Source organism: Phalaenopsis equestris, unplaced genomic scaffold, assembly GCF_001263595.1.
Source record: "Phalaenopsis equestris unplaced genomic scaffold, ASM126359v1 Scaffold000761, whole genome shotgun sequence".
Classification (NCBI taxonomy): Eukaryota; Viridiplantae; Streptophyta; class Magnoliopsida; order Asparagales; family Orchidaceae; genus Phalaenopsis; species Phalaenopsis equestris.
The window spans coordinates 223,357-233,983 of record NW_018165201.1 but is presented as its reverse complement, the minus strand read 5'-3'; the positions used below and the strand labels follow the sequence as shown (position 1 = coordinate 233,983).

The window sequence follows — 10,627 nt, the reverse complement described above, 5'->3', positions numbered from 1 at the left end:
GAACCGCTCAAATAGCCTTTATATCTTTGATCTTATTATAATCATACCGAATAAAATGTTTTTGAAGATGAAGATATTGTGAATTACTGACTTCTAAATATGTTCTTACAGAATCTATCTCAGCTTGCTTCAATGAACTATGATCTAATCACAAAGTGTAGCAAAGACCAGAATTCCAATATCTAAACAATATTTCAGCTGACTCGCCTTTGTCTTGTACCAAAGTTGAGTGATGGTGATAAGGTCAGTTTCTATGTGGAAATTATTTTCAATTTTGATTCTTTTATTCTTTAATTACTTTATTATTTAAGTTCTTAGATCTGTCCACAAAATGTACATAATATTTATCTTTTCACCTTTTTTATTTTCTTTTTAAATCCTGAGATATTTTCATTATGTGCCAATTGGTGCTTCTTCAATTGTATATTTTCCAGAGAATGGTTGTATAAGTTTATTGAACAATGAAATTGGTTTTTTTTTATTGCTTTTTTTGTATATGTTTGCAAATCTTACACCTAAACTTGAATTTTTATATATATGTTGTCTTACTCGTGCATGAAAATATGTATCTGACTTTTAAAAAGTCAAAATCATGATATTTTTGATGTGATATGAAAGATTTGGGTGGCATAAATGTGAAGCAAAATTTAGGTGTTAGGTATGTAAATGCATAGGAATTGGGTGGTATGCATGTAAATGCTCTTTTTTATTTAATAATTTGTTATGCAAATATGCTGCTAATTTATATGCAAATCAAACTCATATTTTTATTAGAGACCAAGTCTTGGAGAGACTAATTTTGTAAATTTTGTAAAAAAGGGTAATAGTTCAGATTTCCTTTTTGGGCCATTGAAATTTACATTCTGATGTTAGTATTAATTTTTCTTAAAACTATCATGATATTATATAAGGTTTTCATGACAGACCACAAATAGGGCTGTCAAAACGGCTCATTGTTCGCCAATTGCTCGTGTTCGGCTCGTTAAGAAGCTCGTGTTTGACTCGTTCGCTGAGTTAACGAGCTGAACACGAACAACACGAACAAATATTTGTTCGTTCGTGTTCGACTCGTTTTGGCTCGAAATACTACTAATCAATTATATATATTTCTTTGATGATTAGTATTTTTAAAAAATTTAATTGACTACAAGGCTGCAAAGATTTATAATCAATTAAAAGTATTAAGGAAGAAAATAGAATAAAAATTGTTAAATTAGATTCAAATGATGTTTTAAATTTTGTCACAATCCTTAACATCTTATGGCTACATGATAAGGGTTGTCAAATCAACCCTTTGTTCTTGAACGGCTCGTGTTCGGCTTGCTAAGCAAAAGAGCCCAACACGAACACACTTTTTGAGCTCGAAATATGAACGAGCCGAACACGAGCTTTCGGCTCGTTTACACCCCTAACCACAAAGTTATTGCCAAGGCTTCAAGTGAAAGGCACAACCAGTGCCAAAATTGAAATATATATATATATATATATATTCTTGTTCATCTTGGTAGCAACAATTATAGCAATTTATCATTAGACTTCTAAAAGAGATGTATTTTTCTGACAATGACTTTAAAACTTGGGTTATATGCGCATGAATGATGTTGTGATTCTACTTAGCAGTGAGCAAAATAGAAGAAGAGCTTTGAGATTCTGAGAACTTCTAGAATAGATAATTTTGAATACAAGTGATTCTACAAGATTGTTTTATGCTTGGTTTTTCTCGTGGACATAGGTTGAGATCTGGGTTTGAGCAGGGGTGTAATCGAGTTGAGTCGAGCTCGAGCCAACCTCAGCTTGAGGTGGAGCATGAGCTTGATTAATTTTATCAAGTTCGAGCTCGAACTCGGGTCTTCGAGTTTGAGCTGACTTATTTATTATAAATGAGAGAAGTTGATATTAATTTAAGTTGGATTTATTATAAGCTGTCAATTTGAATGAATAATGAGGAGATAAATAATAAAAAATCAAGTAATATACAGTACTAAATATTATTTTTTAAATATTTTTAATACTCTAAATATAAAATCTTGAAATTCTATACATTTTGACTATATTTTATATCAATTTTTTTATTAAATGAGCCGGCTCGCAGGCTGAAGAGTCGAGTTGGGGTTGGCTTGAGCTTGGCTTGTTAGCTCGTCGGCTCAGCCACTTATCAGGCCGAACTCGAGTCGGCTTGACTCACTTATAATTCTAGGTTTGAGTATCCAGAAAATTACATAGTTGGATACATAAATAGTAAAAAAAACTGATGTAAAGTATAAGTGGTGTGTAGTTGAGTAGGAACTTTTATTAATAGCTGACTATCTATGAGCTTCTTATTCTTATGCAATTGTCAAATTATCATAAATCTTAATGAGTTATCCTTGGATTCGGTGTGTCCCCCTTGATCATGGTGGGTGAGTTCGTCTCCTACCCAAATGACAGAGACAATATTATATCTGGACACTGCACACCTGCAAAATTTTACGTCCAGACATCTACATCGGCGTCGGACATCGTGCTGCCCTACGGTTGGCCGTTCAAACGTGCAGACATCCGGAAGTAATATTTTTTTTCACAAATGATGGGGGTCATCTTGAACTCGACTAGCAAGTTCATCTTGAGCCTGAACAACCTGTTGTCCCTTTGCTATTTTTTAGGAAAAATTATTCCATACGGATCTGACCGTAAATCAGGTGATTTACGGTCAGGATGTATTTTGGTGGGTCCCACCTAATTTTTTTTTTAAAAAAACTGTAACAATCCTGACCATAGATCACCGTGATCTACGGTCAGGATCGGACACCGTATGCAGTAATTTCTCATTTTTTAGAGTACAAAAATCAATCAACCTCTTGTCATCATTATTATGGGCATTTACACACATTACACCAAATTCCTTGGCATTTACGTGTAAAGCACCACCATTTAATTTTTATAAAGACCACCCTCTCAAATTTAAAATAGTGAAATGCTCTACAGTGGCATATATGTAAAAATTGGAATTTTGATGCAAGATATATAAATACTTAAAAATCGAGTGGTATGTATGTAAATATTTAATATAATTATTATTACTCCTACTAATTAAATTTTATTATTGCATGAGCTACATTCCTTTTCGGAGAAGGATTTTCTTCATTCAATCACCGCTCCAAGTCATCTTGATGTCAGGCTGATAGCTCTGAAAAGAATGCGTCTATATGTATAAAGTTGAAGTATGTGTCACTATATAAATAAGAGCCCGTTTGGGGCAGCTTATAAGTGCTTGTGGTGTTTTTAAGACGCCGCCGTACCGTTTGGTTTGCGCGTTTCGTCAGTTTATTCGAAACTGCGTTTGAGTTTTTATACTAAACGCGGGCCGCAGGTCGACCCCTGCCGTCAGCCCGCAGGCAGCGATTTTATGATAAACAGCTTATCTTGAAACGCACAAACTGCCCCAAATGCACCTTAATTTAATATAATCAAATATGATTCACTTGTGTAAAATAATGAAGCTTATAATCTTAATCATAATACCATTAATCTAATATATATATATATATATATATATATAATAAAGGTATGGTCAGAGGCTATTATACGAGCCTCCAGTCATTCCTAATATATCTAACAATTTGAATACTATCCTTTTAAGACTCACGTCGCCAAAGGGTTACTCGAATCCCCGACCCGAAGGGTCTTACAACTATGATGCCAACCAACAGACTGGGATACGATTGATGCCACTGCTCGATGAGCTTCATTATTAAGTACATTTTGTTTGATTTCACTGATTGATCGATGAGCTCGTAATAATATACTTTAATAACAAGAGGTTAGAGTACCAAATTACACTAATTGACTTTATTTTACTATTATTGCCACTATTTGATGAGCGTTTTTTGCGAACACGCAGGTAGGAAAATAGTTTTACCAAACAATAAAAACTGCGGTGCAACAACACCACGGCATTTGGGACTAAATTTCCGGAAGTGTCAGGATTCAATTCAAAGAGTAAAATACAATTCTTAAATTGGAGAGAGAATTTGAGAAGTGGAAGTCTGGACCTGGCCGAATGTACAGATTCCAATTTGGACCGGTTTATATCTACCAATGGACCGGTCGGGTTATTAATAGTAGTCTTGAACCGAATGAGCGCCACTTGTCACTTCTCGCCGACACGCGACGATAGACGACATGGAGTGTATATTTCTCCAGTCGGGAAAGAAAAATCGGATCTTTACTTCTGAATAAAATATATATATATATATATATATATATATATATATATATTTTCTGGATTATGTGGAAGATCGACTCCGCACGTAGAGTTACTTGCGGTGTCCAATAAAATTATGCTGTGGAGGTGATCGACCCGGTAACACAAGGAATATTCCCCTCGTATTATTCAGGTGTTATTGTGTGTTATTCAGGTGTTATTGTGTGTTGTTTAAATATTATTGATGTTTTATTGTGTTATTATAATACCGAGAATATTCCCATAACACAATAACACTTGAATAATATGGAATAACACGAGGGGAATATTCTTTTGTGTTACCGGGCTGAACAACTCTACGGCGTAATTTCATTGGACTTCGCTCGTAACTTTACGTAGGGAGTTGATGTAATATTTTTTTCCTTGATAGTGGCTTGTTTTTAATAAAGAATAATTTAAGATTTTGTTTATCAAATAAATTTAAAATAATAAAAATATTATGTTAAACTTAATATTTAATAAAAACATAGGATCATAATTTTAATTAATTAATATTATAAATGTAATAAAAATTTTATATGTATTAGAATATATAAAAGTGTTTTATAAAAAATCGATTTAAGACATTAGAATTATTATTATTATTTTATTTGAGCTTCTATATGAGCTAAAAATATCTCAAGAGTATTTTTATTATAAATTATATTAAAAAGAACTCACAAATCATTCTATCATTTTTAATTTTTTTTTAGTATGAATTTTATCATAACATTAATTATATAAGTTTATTCATTTTTTAATCCATTTTAATATAAGATATATGATTATATATATATATATACCAATCAAACCGTCCGCTTTCAAACAAATATATTAGGCATATACATAAAAATAATACAATTATTATATATTTACATATCTAGCACCTAAACTTTGACCGTCAAACATTTAACTTCCCATTAAAATTCTTATAATTATTAAATTTTTTAAATAAAATACATATTTTTTATGTATAAATCTTTAACACCAAAAAAATATAAATATAAATTATTAACTTTAAAGAGATAACACTTAACTCTTATGAATTTACAAATCTGATACTTAAACTTCAATATATATATATATATATATCTGTGACGCATGCACGTGCGTCTGTACTGTGGTATGTTAGTAGAACAATTTTTCTGAAAGTCATAAGTTTCTTCAGGTCACTTGTTTGATTCTTCCCGTGTGTAAAGTATTGTACTCAAATATTTTGTGACTCGTCTAATAAAATCCTACTATTTCTTATATATTATATTTTTTTTTGCGCGAAAATGTAAATTTTTTGTATTTTTTATTTTCAATAAAATCCGGTTCGGTAGGGAAACCTCGAAGCCGTTGGGTTTCCCTTTCTACATTTTCTCCCACCATGGAATCAAAGTGAGCTTTTTCTTCTCCACCTCGCCCTCCCATCCCTCCCGCATTCCTCCCAGAAACAAGGAAGGAAGAAACGGAGAGAAAGAGGAGGAGGAATCTTTGTCTGGAATGGAGGCTCTCCGCTTCATACAGGGGATATCCGCCCCTTTAATGGCCGTCGGGTTAGATCACCGGCAACTTCACCTCCCGCCTCCTGCTCATCTTTCCACCGTCGCCCCACCGGATGCTACATCCATGGCTAATGAGAAATCGAGAAGGGGGAGTTGGGTTATGAAGATTCTGCGCGTGGGTTCGTTGTGGACGGAAAGGAGGAAGGAGGATCCTGTTGATGAGGAGAAGGAGGAGGAGGTGAGGGATGACGGGGATAGATGTGCGTGGTGCGGCGGGGAGGATGGGGTTGAGGGATGCTCTGTGGAGGAGAAGGAGGAGAGGGATCGAGTGGAGTTTGATGGGGAGTCGTTCTCGAGATTTCTCCGCTCGGTTTCGCTTTCGGAAGCGAAGTTCTACGCGAAGATGTCTTATTTGGGGAAACTTTCGTACAACATACCAGATATCGAGGTAAGAAATTTTTTGAAGCGGATCCTGATTGTTTGCTCTTTCTTGATCTTAGATGTTTTATATCTTGTGTGGGATTGTGAATGTTTGATGCGATGGATTGACAATATGTGATTTAATTAGGGTTTATTCTTTTTTGGATGTTCTTAATGTTTTTGACCGCGCTGTGATGTTTGAAACTGAATCCTGTTCAAGGACGGCGGTGTTGGAAATTGGATTTTGTTTGGTTTTGAGTTTTTGTGATCGGGGAAGGAGATGAAGAGCGTAGCTGTTGAGAGGATGCTGTATATTTCATGATTTTGGACCTTTCTGATTTCTATTTTGTGATTTGGGAGACGTGGGGGACGATCGGATGTAATGAATCCCGCCCCTTTCGGAGCTCACTGATTTGGAAAAACAATTATGGAGTTCTGTGAGATGGAGAAGAGCTCGGCAGTGACAGACAGAAAAAATTCTTAAATCCACCTTACATTTGGATTTACGTCTTAGATGAGACTGAATGCAGGAAGAAAAGAGGGAACACAAAAAAAAAAAAAAAAAAAAAAAAACTTTTTTTTTTTAATTCATAACTAAGTCGCCAAAATCTTCTTTTTATTTTTTGCCCTAAACTTTAACTGAAGGTAAGGCTTTGAAAGCCATATTGCTTGATAAAATAGAGCTGAACTTCATATTTATGAATGATTTATCTCTTACGTTTGGCTATAGTTAAAATCCCACGTGTATTTGGTTATGCCTAAATCCGTGTGTTACACACTAGTTCATAAAAGACAACCAACTATTTTTAGGAAAATAAGTTTTGCTTTATAATCTTGAGATTGTTTTCAAGCCCATAGTAACTATGTAATGTGGTTTCCTTGCAGCCAGTTAGGCTTCTTAAGTACCATGGCCTCCATTATGTGACATCTTCATTGGAGAAGAAAGCCATTTTGTCTAAACTTGAGGGATCAACACCAAATCAAGTCAAAACTCTCGCAGAGCCAACAACTAAAAATGAAGAAAATAAGATTGATGGTGAAAAGGGTGGAGGCATTAGTGCTTCTGCAGCCTATGGAATTGTTGCTTCTGCTGCCACCTATCTGCAATCTCAAACAAAGAACATTCTTCCTCAAAGAACTGTGAAGTCAGAGGTTGGGGATGATCCCTCCATTAGTGGCTCTTCAAATGAAGATGAAGCTGCTGTTACAAGCTCACAAATGGATTCTTTTGTTGCCACGACCAATTCAGTCACTTCTGTGATTTCTGGAGAGGAGGAGATGAAGGATGCTGTTGCAGAAAATTTGAATTCAGTGTGCTCCTCACCATGCGAGTGGTTTATATGTGACGATGATAAGAGTCGAACAAGATATTTTGTTATTCAGGTCAACATACAAAACTTTTATCTAGATGTGTTCATAAGCTGGTTATGGATTTCTCTTTCTTTTGAGTATTTGGTAGATTTTCTCACCCCTGCAAATTTTGATTTTCAGGGCTCAGAGTCTTTGGCAGCCTGGCAAGCTAATCTTCTATTTGAGCCTGTTCAGTTTGAGGTATTATTGAAATTTGTTGAGAAAATATCTTTTTTTTTCTTTGCAAATAACCACCCAATTCTAATAAGACTAAGATTTTGCTGGTTTTTCCAAGGAAAACCAAAGACCTTGCATATACTTGTGGAGCAACTATTGTTGTGTAAAAGTTTATAAGATCTTTTGTATATGAACTACCATGATAGAATTGATTAATAGTGGTGACAAACTTACTGCTCATGTTTACTATAAATATTGCAAATGTTTTATGTTGTAATACATCATTTAAACTTCAGCATTTAGCACATCGGTTTTTGCGGATAATTTTATCCTTTTTCTCTTTATTGAATTAATATACGTATACATGCACCTTATTCAGCATTGCCAAAACCACTACTGTATTTATCTCAACTTCTAAGTCTCCAACTATTTTTCCTTGGCTTTAGGGACTGGATGTGCTTGTGCACAGAGGCATCTACGAGGCTGCCAAGGGGATTTATCAGCAAATGTTAGCAGAGGTTCAAGCCCACCAGAAGTGTCAGGGTAACAATGCTTTTTTCCGGTTTACCGGCCATTCTCTTGGAGGAAGCCTCGCCGTTCTTGTGAACCTTATGTTGTTAATACGAGGAGATGCACCTCCCTCTTCTTTACTGCCGGTCGTCACTTTCGGTGCGCCGTCAATTATGTGTGGAGGCGACTACTTACTTCACAAGCTTGGAATGCCTCGAACTCATGTTCAGGCCATTACATTACATAGGGACATCGTTCCCCGTGCTTTTTCGTGCCACTATCCGGATCAAGTGGCTAAGATTCTTAAGGCTGTTAACAGAAACTTTCGTAATCATCCTTGTCTAAAATACCAGGTATGGTCATGAGGGTTTTCTTTTGTCTGTAGGTGTTGAAAGTTATTTTGCTATGCTTTTCTTTCTTTCAATTATTCATGAAACAAAGTAGGTTGTTGAATTTTTAGATGTAGAAGAGTTGTGATGATGTACTGAATTTATGCTGTTGCTGTTGGTGTATTAACATCTTTACAAACATTTTAACACTATATTTGCTTTAAGCTAGTTATTAGGAATGTATACCATAACTTGAAGTAACTTCTTGGGGGCAATTTGAGATCACTTTTTATTTTTATTTTACTTTTTATTTGTTTTTTTCTAAATAAAATATGTTTGACGAATTTGATTAGGGCTTGTGTGGAATCAATTTTTTATTTTGTTTTTTTTCTAGGGTTTTCCTTTCTTTCTAAAAAGATGTTTGTATAATGTATTTTTATTATTTTCTTTATTTCTAGATATAAATAAACATGTTTTTGAAAACATTCAAAACGATTATTCTGAGTATTTTCAAAAATAAAAATATCTTAATAAAACATGTTAAACATGTTTTTTTTCAAATTAAAATATAAAAAAAAATTAAAAAAAAAAGTAAAAGTGATCCCAAACGGCCCCTTATGAGTTTTGTTTTTAAAAACACTGAAAATATTTAAAATTTTTTGAGTGTTTTCAAAAATATATCAATTTATTTTTTTGAAATAAGAAATACAACTATGTAAAAACATATTAAACAAATATGTTCTTAATAACAAAGAAAAAAATAAAAATAAAATTTATCCCCCCGAACAAGCCTTAGGTTTGGTATAAGTGAGGGGAAGAGAAGAAAAACAAGCCTCAAACCCAACATTTTGCTAGACTAATTTTCTATGAATTATTATCAATTTCTCTTAAGTTCCTTGTTTTAAAATTCATTCAAAGAAATTGGATATGAAATATATTCGAAAACTGAGCTTTGCAGGTAGATTTTCTTTTTTCCCCCATGGTTTTCTGATCTTGTAACTTGAACTAGGATTCAATTAGATCAGGTTTCTTCTATAACCAAGAATATAATATCTATCTTTAGTGTTATATTTTAAGAAAACTTCATCCTAACCAAACATATGCGCCATTGATCAACACTGCAGAGTCTTCTATATGCTCCAATGGGGAAACTTCTAATCCTACAGCCAGAAGAAAAGTTCTCTCCTCATCACCACCTTCTTCCTTCTGGCAGTGGTCTTTATCTCATGGACCTTTCATCAGCAGAAACTAAAGAATCAATGAAGCTATTACAGTCCGCTCAATATGCTTTTCTCAACTCTCCTCACCCTCTCGAGACTCTCAGTGACCGTTCGGCCTATGGCTCCGAGGGAACTATTTTCAGAGACCATGATGTGAATTCTTACTTGAGATCAATTCGTATGGTTATTGAAAAGGAGCTCAAGCATATTAGAAAGGCGAAGAGGAGGGTTCATCGACGAGTACTTTGGTGGCCTTTCGTGTCTGCACAAGGAGTTCAGTCCGCTTTTGTTATCAGCCTTAATATTCATCCATTGAACGTTGTTAAACATCAGGTTAGCTTTGTTGGAATGTTAAATGGCGGTAAGGAGATTTTGAATTGGTTTACTAGGATGGTTTCTTCTCAATTTGTTCATATTTTTGTGTTATTTTTAGTTCCATTCAAATTGTTGTTTTTAGGAACTCTCTCTCTTGTCAATTTTAGGTGATGAGCGAGGGGGTTTTGGGCCTTTAGATGTTTCATTCTTTATTCATATTTTTATAAGTGGTTTCAAGGTTGGGGGATTGATTCAAATGTGTAAAGAACGAACATTGTTTCATTCAATTATTGATAATAAACTATAGAATATAGGTTTGTGTTATATATACATGGTGTGTATATTGAGTGGATGGATGGCTTTTTTTTTGGGTTTTTTTCTGCAAACAATGCCTCATGGAAGAGCACCTTGTTTTTCTTTTCTTCGGGGAAGGATATTTTGCCCACTTAACAGCCAATTGATAAAGTTATGTGAAGCCACCTATGGTTCTTTCCATAAGAACTTGGAAGCTTTTGGGTATTACATGAAATACTATTTAATGGCTATGTTGTACATGCCATTAAGTTAGAGACGTGGGGGCATTAAGTTAACTTG

At 34.4% G+C, this 10,627-nt stretch overlaps 2 protein-coding genes across 4 annotated transcripts in view; both read left to right on the top strand.

Moving 5' to 3' along the window:
* The window catches only part of LOC110030884 (probable serine/threonine protein kinase IRE), a 37,673-nt gene extending 37,243 nt beyond the window's left edge, over positions 1 to 430 (top strand). For all 3 annotated transcript variants that reach the window (XM_020733846.1, XM_020733847.1, XM_020733845.1), the window contains one exon: positions 112 to 430. In XM_020733846.1, coding sequence (XP_020589505.1) covers positions 112 to 186 — 75 coding nt within the window. In that variant the 3' untranslated portion in view covers positions 187 to 430. The remainder of the gene's footprint in view (positions 1 to 111) is intronic.
* A 5,143-nt stretch (positions 431 to 5,573) lies between these two features.
* LOC110031027 lies at positions 5,574 to 10,297 on the top strand. The gene is made up of 5 exons (XM_020734058.1): positions 5,574 to 6,160; positions 7,018 to 7,515; positions 7,624 to 7,683; positions 8,106 to 8,522; positions 9,623 to 10,297. Exons 1-5 carry the CDS (start codon positions 5,711 to 5,713, stop codon positions 10,202 to 10,204), a joined length of 2,007 nt encoding a protein of 668 aa, XP_020589717.1. The 5' UTR covers positions 5,574 to 5,710; the 3' UTR covers positions 10,205 to 10,297.
* Positions 10,298 to 10,627: the final 330 nt, after the last annotated feature.